At 42.0% G+C, this 15,949-nt stretch overlaps 1 protein-coding gene across 1 annotated transcript in view; it reads left to right on the forward strand.

Moving 5' to 3' along the window:
• The window catches only part of FCHSD1 (FCH and double SH3 domains 1), a 129,159-nt gene that overhangs the window by 63,660 nt on the left and 49,550 nt on the right, over positions 1 to 15,949 (forward strand). Inside the window, exon 8 of the mRNA XM_089653676.1 lies at positions 6,928 to 7,056. Coding sequence (XP_089509802.1) covers positions 6,928 to 7,056 — 129 coding nt within the window. The remainder of the gene's footprint in view (positions 1 to 6,927; positions 7,057 to 15,949) is intronic.

Below are 15,949 nucleotides of genomic sequence, written 5' to 3' on the forward strand. Positions count from 1 at the left end.
AGACTAGAGTTGAATATATTGGCTTCTCAGACAACTATCCTCTTAAAGACCTGAGTGAACCTCCGGACAAATTAAGGTCAGGAGTTGTGCCAAAAGCCTCAAATGTACAATAAACAGTCAGTTAATGTTTTTTCATCTGGTACTAGTATCTGTTTAACAACTTGTTATCATAAGAGCCTGAAGTCTAATTGTATTTATCTCTAATAACTGAAAATAACAGACTTGCAAGGATTTGTATGTTTTCCAAAACTGTTCACAAAATTCATCAAATTAGAATCTAACTGGTTTGGTTGGCTAACATGGAAAGTTTGTTTCCTACGCTTCTCTAAACTCCAGGTAAAATTTAAAATCCAGGCTACACAAATACACTGTGCACAATTATTAGACTCAATATGCTGAAATAAAGGTAGGCGCTTGCAAGATTCTGAATACATCAAAAATACATATTTCTGCAGAGTAGAAAACAAAAAATAAGTCTGCCAGAGTATATAACCCAACACCACACAATGATGTAAGTCCTTCAATGGATGTGGGACCAACCCAATCTCCCCAACTCATCACCACAGGGTTTTGACTCCTTTTGCAGGTAAGTCAAACAGCGTATGATCTCCCAACGGTGCTTTAGGTCAAGGAGTGGATTCAATGTGCTTCAAATGCTCAGTTTAATATAGCATACTCTGTAATGAAGCAGGGAACATCCACTAAAATCATCCAAGTGCAGTATTTAACCGCCTCCCGCCCGCCATATAGTACAATGATGGACGCAAGGCGGTTCTCTCATTCTGGGAGGACGTCATATGACGTCCTCCCATTCTCACCGCACATGAGCGACTCCGGGAGCGCGCAGTGCGGCGATCGGCAGTGCGCTGTGTCCTTCGACCTTCCACCGACCTTTCCACCGGAAAGAGCCGAAGATGTCAGCTCGGTCATGTGATCAGCTGTGTCCAATCACTGCTGATCACATGTAAACAGGGAAATGCTGGTTATCGGCATTTCTCTCCTCATGAGCTGTCACGCTGACAGCTCGAGAGGAGAGCCAGTAATCGGCATTTCTCGGAGGGGACATCTACACTGATCATCAGAGCACTGATGGTCAGTGTGCCCTGATCAGTGTAACCCCAGCAGTGCCACCTGTCAGTGCTCATCCATGCCACATAAATGCCACATTTCAGTGCCTACCAGTGCACATCAATGCCACATATCAGTGCCCATCTGAGCTGCCTTTCAGTGCCACCTATCAATGCCTGTCAGTGCTGCCTATCAGTGCCATATGAGTAGTGCCATATGAGTGCTGCCATTCAGTGCCCATCAGTGATGCCTGTCAATGCCCATCAGTGCCACCCATCAGTGTCCATCAGTGCAGCCTATCAGTGCCAATCACTACAGCCTCATTAGCGCACATCAGTGAAGGAGAAAAATCACTTATTTACACATTTTTATAACAAACTAAAACTTTTTTTTTCAAAATTTTTCAGTGGTTTTTGGTTTGTGTAAGAAAAAATAAAAACCCAGAGGGGATTAAATACCACCAAAATAAAGCTCTGTCACAAAAAAAATATAATTTCATATGGGTACAGTGTTGCATGACCGTTCAATTGTCATTCAAAGTGTGACCGCGCTGAAAGCTAGAAATTGGCCTGGGCAGGAAGGGGGTATAAGTGCCCTGTAGTCTAGTGATTAAAGTATTGCACATAAAGGGGTAAAAAAAATGCACTTGCATTACAAGGTGCCTATGTTACTGGCACCAGTGCATGTGTGTGGTCTCTGTGGTGCAATCGGTTGGCATGTTTTCACTGTTAACCGAAAGGTTGGTGGTTCAAGCCCACCCAGGGACGCTCACATTTTCTGATTACTTTGGCAGGGCCCACTGGCAAGTCTAACACTAACCTAGGATGGCAAACCGTGTCCTTTGGTTCTCCTCACGTGGCTGCCAATTGAGCATTCAACAAGCATTCACTGTGTACAGAAAATGTATTTGTAATATGTCACTATCAATTTGGTCTTGTCTCCTGTAACTCGTTGGCTTTTATAGTTACCTAGCGATTCTTTTATACATTTTCTAGGAATATTGTTTTTGATGCTCTATAATGTAAACCACAGCAGAATATACAGCCAGTATAATCAGTCTATTACATTGCCTTCATTATTAGTACCTTTGCTATTTTGTTGTGGCCGTCCAATTAGAGAATTTTTTTTTCTCCATTATAATCTGTCCGGAAATGGTGGCTCAGTACTACCTGAAGATGCAGCTTTGGTGAAACATATGTAGAAGCGCTTGGACCATCAATTCTGGGTCACATCTAGCCCGCGGAACGGAGGCTTGGAACACACGCCAGCCAACGGAGGCGGTGCAGTGATAAACATCCATTATAGACTGTATACACTGGTGCCGGTAACATAGGCACCTTGTAATGTGAGGGCATTTTTATTACCCTTTATGTGCAATACTTTAAATACTACACTTTGATTCTTTTAATAATGTTCCTTGCTTCATTACGGAGTATGTCATATTAAGCTGATCGTTTGAAAAAGCACATGGAATCTACTCCTTGACCTAAAGCACCCTTGGGAGTGGTGAAGAGTTGGGGAGATTAGGTTAATCCCACGTCCATTGAAGAACTTACTTCATTGTGTGGTGTTTGGTTATGCTACACTCTGGCAGACTTTTCTTTTTCTCATTTTTTTGTTTTCTACACTGCACAAATTTGTATTTATGTATTTTTGATGTATTCCGAATCTAGCAAGTGCCTAACTTTATTTCAGCATATTGTATCACTAGTGATTCACACTTAAAGGGGCAGCTGCATAATTTGGAATCTGCATGTATTTTCACTTGTAGATCTGTTTTTTGCATTGGATATGTGCCACTGTATTGGTAACATAACAATTATTAGACAAGTGAGTATTTTGACCAAATCATCCTTTTTTGTGCATATTGTCCAACTTCAAGCTGTGTAAACTTGAATGCTTATTGGATTTAATCATATCAGGTAATTGCTCAAGGAAAATGAGCCAAAAGATTTAACTGACTCTGGAAAGTCAAATTATAAAAAAATGTCTTTCAGAGGAATGCAGCACTCTTGAATTGCTAGGATAATAGGGTGTGATCACAGGACCAACAAGTTATGTTGCAAATGGTCAACTGTTGCTAGAAAAGTGTTCAGAAAAAGACATACATTAACTGCCTAAGATTTGAGAAGAATCCATGTTGAAACTACCAGGAACCCATTATCTTCCAGTACTGTCATATTCCAGAACTGCAATCTACATGGAGTGCCTAGGTGTTCAGTGCTCAGACATTGCCAAATTAAGGAAGGCTGAACAAGACAAGTTGAAATGTCAAGACTGGGCCAAGAAATATATGTAGACAGATTTTTCAAAGGTCTTATGGACTGATGAGATGAGTGACTCTTAACAGACCAGATGTGTGGGCCATGGCTGGATCAGTAACTGGCACAGAGCTCCACTTTGAGGATACTGGCATGAGCTGGTATTAAAGATTAGCTAGTTGGACCTTCTTTTGAGTTGAATATGGGCTCAAAATAAAACCTACTGCCAGTTTTTGGAAGACCCTTTCTTCAAGCAGTGGTACAGGAAAAAGTCTGTATCTTTCAAGAAGGCCATGATATTTATGCAAGATAATGCTCCATCGCATGCATCAAAATACTCCACTGTGCGGATAGCCAGTGAAAGCCTTAAAGTTGAAAGAATGACATGGCCCCCTTCCTCACCTAAACCCTATTGAGAACTTGTGGGCCCTTCTTAATTGGGAGAATTATGGTGAAGGAAAACCGTACACCTCTGAACAGTGCCCTGGGAGGCTGTGGTTGCTGCTGCACAGAAAGTTGATTGTCAACAGATCAAGAAACTGACACTCCATGAATGGAAGGCTTATGACTGTTATGGAAAAGGGTGGCTATTTTTTTGTTTGGGTTTTTTTTAATGTCAAATGTTTATTGTAAATTTTGAGTTGTTTATTATTCTCACTTTAACAGATAAAAAATATACAAGTGAGATGGGATTTATTTTTGTTTTTAATTTATTTGCCTAATAGTTGCCCAATAATTGTGCACACAGGATCTCCTAAAAAAGCCAAAACCTCACTTTTACTTTAATATTCAGATTTGAGGTTTATTAACATTTTGCATTGACCAAGAGCATTGTAGTTCAATAATGAAATGAATACTCAAAAATACAATTTTCCTAATCATTTTGCACAGTGTGTATTGTCCAAATACAAGAGGCATGTGTAATCTTGATTTGACATTTTACACTTCGTTTTTTGTGCCCAAAGTTCAGCTTTTTTTACTTTGCTTTGAAACTAAACTAAGCTTTGTGTGCTGTCCTATAATCCACTACACATAATCGTATAGTTACTTGCGGAAGTGGATTTAAAGTGGGCCTGCCGGGTCCCCAAAGTCTAACATTGCAGGTTACACACCATAGTCTGCATTTTCTCAATAAGTCACAAAAATATGTGCATATCAGGTGAGTATTTTGGAGTGGATTTTCGCCTACCTCTGCACCCCCTTCAACCTCTCCAACATCCCTTTTTCCTCTCTCCGATCACAGCCTTATCCATTTCACTCTCCCTGTATCCTACCTCCATGCCTCCTACTTGCCAACTGTTACCCGCAGGAACCTTTGCCACCTCAACTCTTCCCTTCCTTCTGCTACTGATTTGCCTTTTATGATTGCAACCCTGTCCCACTCAGACCTGGCCACTTCTGCCTACAATAGTATACTGTCATCCTCTCTGGACACACTTGCTCCCCTCTACATGCAGAACAGGGCCTCGCGTGCTGCAACCCTGGCAAACCGTCAACACATGAAGTCTCAAGAGACTCAGCTGTGCTCTTGAGCAAGTGTGGCGTAAAACTAAATCCCTGTAAGACTTCACCCTCTACAAATCTGCCCTTCTCAAATAGAACTCCTGCCTTCATGCTGCTAAACAAACCTACTGCACCACTATCCTCAAAACCCACTCTTCCAAACCTTGGGGGGAAAAAAAAACTCCACCTGTTTAACTTAAGACCCTGATCCTGTTTTTCTCCATGCTTCTTGAATGCCTTGTCTACTACCGTATGAGTTGCTACCTCACTGACAGCCTTGTCGATCCCCTATAGTCTGTATTTTGCCCGCAACATTCCACTGAAACTGCCCTATTAAAACTCACCAATGGCCTACTAAATGCTAAAGCAGATGGCCAGTACTCTATACTCTTACTATTAGACTTTCTGCTGCCTTTGACACCATTGACCACCCACTCCTCAAACTCCACTCCCTTGACTTCCATGACTCTGCTCTTTCCTGGTTCTCTTACTTATCTCGGGGCACTTTCAGTCACATACAATACCATCTCCTCTGCTCTTTTTTTCTGTTTGGAGTACCCCAAGGCCCTGTCCTTGGGCCGCTCCTTTTCCCTTTCTATACCTGTTCCCTGGGCCAGTTGATAACCTCCCATGGATTCCAATACCAACTCTATCCTGATGACACTCAAATCTATCTCTCGACTCAACTCACCCCCTCAATCTCTTTACGTATCACAATTTTACTGAGCGACATAGCAGTATGGATGTCACACCACTTGCTCAAACTCAATATTTCTAAAACTACTCTTGTAATATTTTCTTCTCCCAGATCCCCTCCCCATGAATTTAACATTGAGATCATCGGCACAACCATAGCTCCCTCCACACGTGCCAGGGTGCTAGGTGTAATCCTGGGTGGACGTCTCCTTCAGCCCCCACATCCAATCACTGGTTTATTCTTGCCATCTTAACTTCCAACATTTCCAGAATTCGCCCTTTTCCTGATTGACACCACAAAACTGCTTTTATTCACTCCTTGGTTATTTCCCACCTTGACTACTGCAACTTCCTCCTCATTGGCCTACCCCTACACAGGCAACCTCCCCTTCAGTCTATTATGCTGCTGCTCGACTAATACGCCTTTATTAACTGATCTGTGTCTACTGCCCTTCTGTCAATCTCTTCACTGGCTTCCACTAGCCCAATGTATAAAATTCAAAGTACTAACCACAAGATAGAAAGCCATCCACAAAATCAACCTCCTCTTCAGATATCACCGAAACTGTCCTCTCCACTCCTCCCAAGACCTCCTGCTCTCCAGTTCCCTTATCGCCTTCTCCAGCACACGCCTTCAGGACTTCTTCAGAGCCTCTCCCATCCTTTGGAACTCCCTGCCTCAGTATGTCTGGTCAGCTCCTACCCTTTCTGGCTTTACATGATCCTTAAACGCCTTTTATTCAGGGAAGCCTACTCCACCTAAGAACTGTACTTTAGTCGCCTCCATCAGACCATCCCCTGCAGCTATAACCTTTTGTACCACCTCCCCCTCCCTTTTAGATTGTATGTACTGGGCCAACCTATTCCCTCTTCTGTATTGAACTGTATAACTGTACTGTCCCCCTTTTCATATTTTAAAGCGCTGCACAAACTCTTGCTGCTAATATAAATCCTGACAAAGAATACTATCTACTCTTCATTATGAGCTTCTTAGTATGTGTGGAAACTGTACCTGTATTTTAATCAGTTTGGTGATTGGAACGTTGGAGCACAAGTGATGTAGGTACAGCCATAACTCCAAAGTGGGTAGAAATTGTACAAGTGACCTATCTGGGGATACTAACTGGGTTCCCAAGTATCATTCAGAAGCATTCCCATGCTCCTGTTAACTGAGTAAATGATGATACTTTTCTAATAGGGTGGAATTGGCTTTCCGCACAAATTGTTTCCCTGGCAACTATAACTATACCGGTAATTCAGGTTTGGAAGGATTTGGGTGCTAGACTGCTGCCTGGATTACATTTATTAGAATCTTCCATAAAGTATACAGTCTGCATTTACATACATTGTTTGATCTCCTGTTTGCCTGTGTGTTGACATTACATTTTGTCTGCTGCAGTTTTCCACACAGCTGGTGGTATGTACACAGCAATTATCAGACGCGCGAAATGAGTACCTCTTGGCTCTGGCTGCCGCTAATGCCCATCTTGATCTTTACTACTTGACACACTTGCCTGAAATCATGAAGGTGAGTTCTGTGAACAATGTGACTGTTTTCACTTTCCCCATATTAGGAAAGTGTATAAATTGTGGTCATTATGTGGTTTGTGCAAATAAGTATGTGGTATTGCTTTTTGCTTTTGAATCTGACATAAATGTAGAAAAATATTACTTAAAGTAATCCTGTTAGGCATTCTAAATGTTTAAGAGCCGATATCTACAATGTACATGCTATTACATTTTGTAGGCTAGAAAAGCTTTTTTTCATGTGTCCTGCCTTCCCATCCTTTTTTTTTTACTTAGGGGTTTTTCGTCTTGAATCTAGGCTAGATTTTACATACAGAAAAACCATTGCCATCAGCTGTCCTGTGATAGCTCTTCAGTTGGCTGGAGTTAGCTTGTTCTTGGCTTGTTCTTAGCCTGGGCTTTTTACTACTTTAAATATATAAATCTATTTTGCATCAGGTTTTATCAGCTAGTGTAATTGTCTTAAATGCCATATGGGCTAACAATTGATGGTGTTGGGGTAATGCTCACGAAGTTCATGGGTAAAGTTGGGGTACTTGTAAATGTTTCTACTTTGTAAGCAGTGCCGGGACAAGGTTTTTCAGTGCCCAGGGTGAACATGGCAAACTGCGTCCCGCCCCCCCGGGATAGGGCTAATGGTGTAATGTTTGTGATATGCACTGAAATAGTACTAACATACCATTCTGCTTTTTTAAAGTTGAAATGAGGGATATTTCAGAGAAATGGTGACCGGTGGAATATGTAGTGTGCCGCAGTAAAGGGTATGTGGTTAAATTATGATGGCTGGGAGGGGCAAACTGGAACTGGGTGCCTCAATCGCTGCATCCTTTAGCAGCTGAGGGAGTGCCTGGGAATGTAGACATGCTGTGATTTGCTTCACAGCTGTAGCAGGAATTATACCAATTGTCAAATTTGACCCAAGTGAGTGGTGCTGCTCTGCAGGTTCCCCACAATTGTCTGCAATGCACGTGGTTGTGACATGCCAGTGCAGGGTGAGGGGATTAAAGCAGGCAGTGAGGAGGCAATACAATGCCACCTCGCTGCCAGTCAAATGCTCTGTGAAGAGCAATCTGAATGTGGATCGCTCTTCAGAGACAAAAACGTGTGTAAACACGCCTCAATTAAAATATAGTTTTTATAATGTAATCATATATTTTTTTTTTTTTTGTGTGTGAAATATCAGGGCTCTAAACAGACCACTGAGGTCTCGCTTATTAGACCGACACCATGCGGCACCATGTGTTTTTTGGTGCATGTGAAAATGCAAGTGTTAACAGATGAAACAGTTAATTTCACTTTGCATGTCTACTAAAGGACAGGAGTAGGTTTATCTACTAAAGCTGGAGAGTGCAAAATCAGGCTCACTTCTGCAACTTCAGCTTGTTCAATTAAGCTTTGGCAATAAAATCTGGAAGCTGATTGGTTTCTTTGAAGAGATGAGCTTGGTTTTGCACTCCCCAACTTTAGAAAATAAACCCCAGTGTGTTTCTGTGGTTGTCAAGAAAACCACAATTTTGTGCACCTTCCTGACATGCAAATGTGTGAACCTAGCTTTATAGTGGGCTCACACTGGTGTGCTGCGGTTTTAGGAGTGCGCCTATTGAATTCTATTAGTGCGTTTTCTGGAAACACATCAAAGATGCAGCATGCAGGACTTTAATGTGCTTTCAAAAAAAACACTGTGAGATAGAATTTTTTGGGAGCACACCTAAAACCTCAGGTATACTGCACATACAATCACACTGTGGCCACACCGCAGTGCATGGTTATTAGGGATAAGAAAGGGTGAATAGGTGGGGGGGGGGTCTGGGTAGTAAGAGTATATTTTAATGAAGAGCAGAGTGAAGGAGTACAGAGTGCTAGGGCTGCATTATGGGGACAGGACAGTTAGTAGAGTAGTAAACTAGGATGGAAAGGGTGTCATCCAGACGGCTGTATGGAATGCCCAGAGCTGGGACCAGAGGCTGCAGGATGTGTACAGTGCAGATGAATGGGACAGCAGATGGAAGGGAAATGCAAGCAGGAGAGAGGAGCAGGAGTATCGGTGCTGACTTAAGATTGTGCAGGGAAGGTAAAGTGACCATTAAGGAAAATTGTGAAGTGACCCAGAAAGGAGAGCAAGCTGAGGGTGAGAGTGGAACTTAAAAGGAGAGGAGTAATCAGCTCTGCCTATCTCTCCCGCAGCCATTAAATTGGCTTAAAACCGTTATGCAGCAATATAAGGGACAGTGACCGTTTCTCCTGTCGGGCAGGAGAAGCGTCCGAAGCTCCCAGTGTGCCCCCCTCACCACAGACTGTGCCCCTTCTGCCCCCCCCTTCCCTTGTCCCATCCTTGCCTGTAAGGCCATTCAGGATATATTTGACCAATGTAAAATTATTTGCCATTAGTCCAAAGAGGAGGTGAGACATTTTCAGTTTCTGTAGCTTTCATCTGTGTATTTTATTTTGTTGGAGTTCCCCTTATAATAAACACATGTCAGATTAAAGGAAGTTTTTTTTTATCTTTTCTTTTTTTTTTTTTTTTTTTATGCCCAACTGTATTTTTTACTTTTCCCTCTTTAATCTGCCACGTGTTCAGTATATGTATCAGCCCTTTAAGAGTAAGCTTCAGCCAAGGAGTTCCTGTCTCCAAAAATGTATCCTACACCATTTTTAAAGTGGCTTTCATGTCGGCTAGCTTAGGGAACTCATCGGGACCTAGTGTATACCAGGGCTTAAAATTTCGAGTCTAGACCTACTAGCCAGGCACAAACCTTTCTCTCCACCAGTTGCTCCACCCAACCTTGCCCAAGTCCGCCTCCAACCCCACCCCCTGCCCGCCACAAGCATGCCCCCTTAAAGCTTATGAAATTACATTTTTCTTTAGAATAGTCCAAAATATAAAACTGTACACAGTAATGTATATTCCAGCTCCCCTGTACTCCATTATACCATTATAGTGATATGACATGTATACAGTAATGTATATCCCAGCTCCCCTGTACTCCATTATAGTGATATGACATTATACAGTAATGTATATCCCAGCTCCCCTGTACTCCATTATAGTGATATGACATGTATACAGTAATGTATATCCCAGCTCCCCTGTACTCCATTATAGTGATATGACATGTATACAGTAATGTATATCCCAGCTCCCCTGTACTCCATTATAGTGATATGACATGTATACAGTAATGTATATCCCAGCTCCCCTGTACTCCATTATAGTGATGACATGTACACAGTAATGTATATCCCAGCTCCCCTGTACTCCATTATAGTGATATGACATGTATACAGTAATGTATATCCCAGTTCCCCTGTACTCCATTATAGTGATATGACATGTATACAGTATGTATATCCCAGCTCCCCTGTACTCCATTATAGTGATGACATGTACACAGTAATGTATATCCCAGCTCCCCTGTACTCCATTATAGTGATATGACATGTATACAGTGTATAGTGATATGACATGTATACAGTAATGTATATCCCAGCTCCCCTGTACTCCATTATAGTGATATGACATGTATACAGTAATGTATATCCCAGCTCCCCTTTTCTCCATTATAGTGATAGGACATGTATACAGTAATGTATATCCCAGCTCCCCTGTACTCCATTATAGTGATAGGACATGTATACAATACTTACTCCTTGAGTCCCCCGCAGCGGTGGAGAGGGTGTCTCCTCTCCGCGGAGGAGAGCGGACCTCTCCTGCACCTTTCCCCTCAGTGGTGGTGCCAAAGAAGCTGGAAACCGAAACTCGACTTCCCAATGAGGCTTGGAGCGCAGCCGCTCCATCTGTGCATCTGTGCTTGCCGCTCAAATTTCTCCTCACATTTGGCGAGCGGCTTTTTCAAGCCCTGGTGTATGCACAGATAGTACTTGCACAGTTCATGAACCTTATGATGCCTAAAGGTACTTTTTTTTTTTTTTTTTTTTTTGACCAAATCATCTTCTGTGTCCCTAGGGAGCATCATGGTCCAAGTTGCATGCTTCATGGAGGCCTTGACGTTGAATTTTAAGGTGGCCATGGATGGATTGAAATTCAGCTGTTTCAGCAGGGTCCTGCTGAATTTTGATCTGTGTGGCTACTGAAGTTGAACAGAAGTTGATCTACTGCTGTCAGAACATGATGGCACAGCAGGGAGGATTCCCCATCCTCCTCGACTATCTCCCAGTCGCCTCTTATACCTACCTGAGCCTGATCTAGATAGGATACCGTGCCTGAGAGCAGCGTCTCTATCCGCTCTCCTCACTAGCCATGGAGGCAGCAGTGCGGACCCATTGGCTTCTGCTGCGGTCAATCACAGCCTCTGAGGGAAGAGTAGGGGGTGGGGCTGAACCATGCTGTCTGTCAATGGCTTCTGCTGCTGCCTCCATGTTCGGTGAGGAAAGAATGGAGAAAGCAGGAGCTAGGGGGGAGCAGAACACAAGCTTTTTTTTGTTTTTGTTTTTTTAGTTTTTTACCTTATTGCAGAGAATTAAGGTGTAAAAAAAAAAACAAAAAAAAAAAAACTTCTGACTTTATAACCAGTTTAAAGGAAATTTGCACCAAGAGAAATGCAAAACGTGACATTTACTGATTTTCAGTTCAAAAAATGTGATTTGCCTAGTCATCTTTGGTTTGAGTAATTTTTGGGACACTGACCTTTTTTGAAAGTGTGAAAATCATTAAAGCCAGAATGAAGCAAGAGCTCTTGGTATACTTGGAAGTGACAAATACTTGTGCATGACAGCCAGGAAACTAGTGCAAATTTCCATAAAACGAACTCCAGCCAAAAAAAATGAAAGTTCTTAAAAGAAAATATATAACTTAAAATAAAAAAATATAAAAATAAAAAAAAAATTCTGCTGTGATCAAGTCAGTCCAGAGTTGTCCTACACAATATTTCTAGTCACTATTGTAAATATTTATTCAAACTGGAGAGTGCAAAATCTGGTGGAGCTCTGCATAGAAACCAATCAGCTTCCAGGTTTTATTGTCAAAGCGTCATTGAACAAGCTGATAGAAGCTGATTGACTACCATGCACAGCTGCACCAGATTCTGAGTGCTCCAATTTTATAAAATCACCTGACATATGTCCTTAGACTTCTGGGTTGCTCTGCTGTACAGAAACTGCAATAGACTGTTACCAAGTTGGTATACTTACACTGCTTACATAAATTAAATGTATTGATTAGAGTTGCATTAATTTGTGTATTTTAACACAAGAATTAAGGTGCCCTAATTTGTCTAATGGTCAATCACATGTAGAGGCTGTAGTTGGTACAATGTGCTGCAGTCATCTGACCCTGAAGTGATGTAGACTCAGGAAACCATGAGACATCACTACAGTCAATAGAAGCCACTCTAGGACTGAGATTTACTGCTTCATATAGCAAGGAATGCTTTCTACAAGTAAAAAGTTGTACCTAACACTTTACATTGCCTGTAGCTCGTTCTGCGTTGGTATATCACAACACAGTGACTCTGCAGGAAGTCTGCTCTTTATTTTGGCAATCGTAATAGAGCTTTTGCTGTATTTTCTTCCCATAGTTATATGCGCTCTAAATTTTGTTTCATCCACAGCTATGAATAACACAGGAAACTGTCTTGAGTCATTGTGTTCTTCCTAGCACCACATTAGTCAAATTCTATCTGAAATGTATTCTTGCTATTTATAAAGATTGATATTTTAGAATATTTTTTGTAATTCAGATGAGGATTTTGGTAGGGTTTTTACAAATGGAGCAAATACAATCTCCTCCTTTCCAGTAACTTCCTTTCCATTAATAAAGGATGTTGAGAGAATGGAGATACGGGTTCAATCACTCTGTCCTGCAAGGCAAATGTGGTTATGCCACTCCACTAGTGACATGTTGTACAGGCCAGTGAGGTTGTTAATATAGTAATACTGTACATATGAAAAGTACTATGCAATTCAGTGATAATATAGTAAAATGCAAAAACTTAAAGAATGGCCAAAGCTTTTTTGACAATACTTCTCACATGGGTCACAGGACTGCAGTGCTCTCCTGTGACCCAGAATCTGCTGTCGTGCTAAAGCCTGCAGTCTGCTGATGTCACACACAACCGCTCTTGGTCCTGGAAGGATTCCGACAATTTTTAGCATATACCTAGACACCTGATTGACAGCTAGCTCCAGCCCAGTGCACCACTGAGCAGGAGCCAGCTACCACTCCTGTCCCCCTCAGCCTAGCAATGCAGAGCAAAGAGTTGGTGACTGAGCAGTCAGTGCTCATGTGATTGCTCAGTTTTGGGGTTTAGAGCTGGTGGGGGACAACTGCAGCATCAGATCAATGTCGCAGCAGGGAGGAGAGTACGTGTGTTTACTTTAATGCCCAATTTACAGCAAGCAGCTGGCAAGATAACAGGGCTTTTGTACTTGCTTAGAGTGTGTGTGTGTGTGTCCCACACTTGTTTGTGGGTTTTTTTTCTAGGTTACAAATGGTTTAAGCTCCTTTATTTTTTTAAGGGTGCCATTATTATGTTCAGCAACTGGTATTTAAGGGACCCAAATGTTAAATGTATAGTGATCATATAGTTCATCCAGAAAGTATTCACAGGGCTCAACTTTTGACACATTTTATGTTACAGCCTTATTCCAAAATGTAGAATGTTTAGGGGAAAAAAATGAATTTAATCCAAACAATGACAACATGAAAAGTTCATTTTGAATTCTCTGCAATTTATTAAAAATAATAAAACGAAAAAAAAACATGTACATAAGTATTCACAGCCTTTGCCATGACACTCAAAATTGAGCTCTGGTGCATCCTGTTCCCACTGATCATCCTTGAGGTGTTTCCACAACTTGATTGGAGTCCACCTGTGGGAAATTCAGTTGATTGGACATGATTAGGAAAGCCATAAACTGGTCTATATGAAGTTCCACAGTTAACCGTGCATGGCAGAACACAAATCAAGCAAGAAGTCCAAGCATTTGTCCGTAGACCTCCAAGACAGGATTGTTTCAAAACACAGATCTGGGGAAGGGTACAGAAACATTTCTGCAGTATTGAAGGTCCCACTTAGGCATAACGAGTAAGAGCTATGTGGAGTGCGTGACACTATACCGGCACACCGCTTTCCCGTTGACGGGACTACACGGATTACATAGAACACCAGGGGATAAGAAGGGAGGGAGGACACTGACCCTGCTCACAGAATTTCCACCAGCTGCGGCAGTCATATGGAGGATTAGTTCCGATACAATTTGGTATCTGCAGTGCACCAGAAAAGTGCACTTTACTTGAGTGTTTAACTTTTTTAAATAAATTATATATGCGGGTACACACTGTCAGAATTTCTTTTTATGTAAACTGATGACCCACTCACATTGGCAATCTGGTGGATCCGTAGATGAATTTTCCCATAATCCAGGGATAATAGGGTTAAAGGTGCGATTAGACCGAAGTTGAGTAGGCCTATTCATCAGATGAGAGGCTGGCGGTGATGGTTCCTCACAGTGGTGATTTAATTTATTGGCACTTTGAGCACACGGATGGAAGGTGAAGATTTTCATCTTATCTGATTATTGAAGACTTTGAGGAATGTATTTTTCAATATTTTATATGGGATAACCCTATTCGAAGATTTGTGAGGTTCCAGCACTTGTCTTGGACTTTCAGTTTTTTTTAATATATTGTGTTATCTGCAGCGCTGTCCTGCTAGTTATAGTGAAGGTCCCAATGAGCACAGTAGCCTGCATCGTCCGTAAATGGAAGAAGTTTGGAACCACCAGGAATCTTCCTAGAGCGGGCCTGCCTGGCCAAAAATGAGCAAACGAGGGAGAAGGGCCTTAGCCAGGGAGGTAATCAAGCACCCGATAATCACTCTGAAAGAGCTGCAACATATCTCTGTGGAGAGAACCTTCCAGAAGAACAACCATCTCTGCAGTACTCCACCAATCAGGCCTGTATGGTAGAGTGGCCAGACGGAACCCACTCCTTAGTAAAAGGCAAATGGCAGCCCGCCTGGAGTTTGCCAAAAGGCACTTGAGGGACTCTCCTTCCATGAGAAACAAAACTCTGGTCTGATGAAACAAAGATTGAACTCTTTGGCCTGAATGCCAAGCATTATATCTGGAGGAAACCAGGCACCACTCACCACCTGGCCGATACCATCCCTACAGTGAAGCATGGTGGTGGCAGCATCATGCTGTGGGGAGGTTTTTCAGCGGCAGGAACTAGGAGACTAGTCAGAATCAAAGGAAAGATGAATGCAGCAATGTACAGAGAAATCTTTGAAAACCTGTTCCAGAGTGCTCTGGACCTGAACAAAGGAGTGGCTACGGGCCAACTCTGTAAATGTCCTAGAGGGGTTCAGCCAGAGCCCAGACTTGAACCCAATTGAAGATCTCTTCGGAGATCTGAAAATGGCACTGCATGGACGCTCCCCATCCAACCTGATGGAGCTTGAGAGGTACTGCAAAGAAGAATGGGAGAAATTGGCCAAAAATAGGTGTGCCAAGCTTGTAGCATCATACTCAAAATGACATAAGGGTGTAATTTTGGTGCTAAAGGTGCTTCAACATAGTATTGAGCAAAGGCTGTGAATACTGTAATTTACATGTGGTTTTATTCATTTTTAATAAATTGCAAAGATTTCATAACTAACTTCTTTCACGTTGTCATTATGGGGTATTGTTTGTAGAATGTTGAGGGAAAAATTTATTTAATCCATTTTCGAATAAGGCTGTAACATAAAATGTGGCAAAAGTTAAGCACTGAATACTTTCTGGATGCACTGTACATGCTTGGTTGGGAAAGTGTGTGGAGTGCTGAAAGACTGCTTTGCATCACCGTTTTCCTAGAACTTGAACTTGTAAACACCAGAGTAGTCTTGAGCATTGGCTCCCATTGCCATCCTTTTTTTTATTTTTTTGTTTATGAA

This window comes from Staurois parvus, unplaced genomic scaffold (genome assembly GCF_062004578.1).
Source record: "Staurois parvus isolate SC_StPar_1 unplaced genomic scaffold, SC_StPar_1.0 ptg000006l, whole genome shotgun sequence".
NCBI classification, from domain to species: Eukaryota; Metazoa; Chordata; class Amphibia; order Anura; family Ranidae; genus Staurois; species Staurois parvus.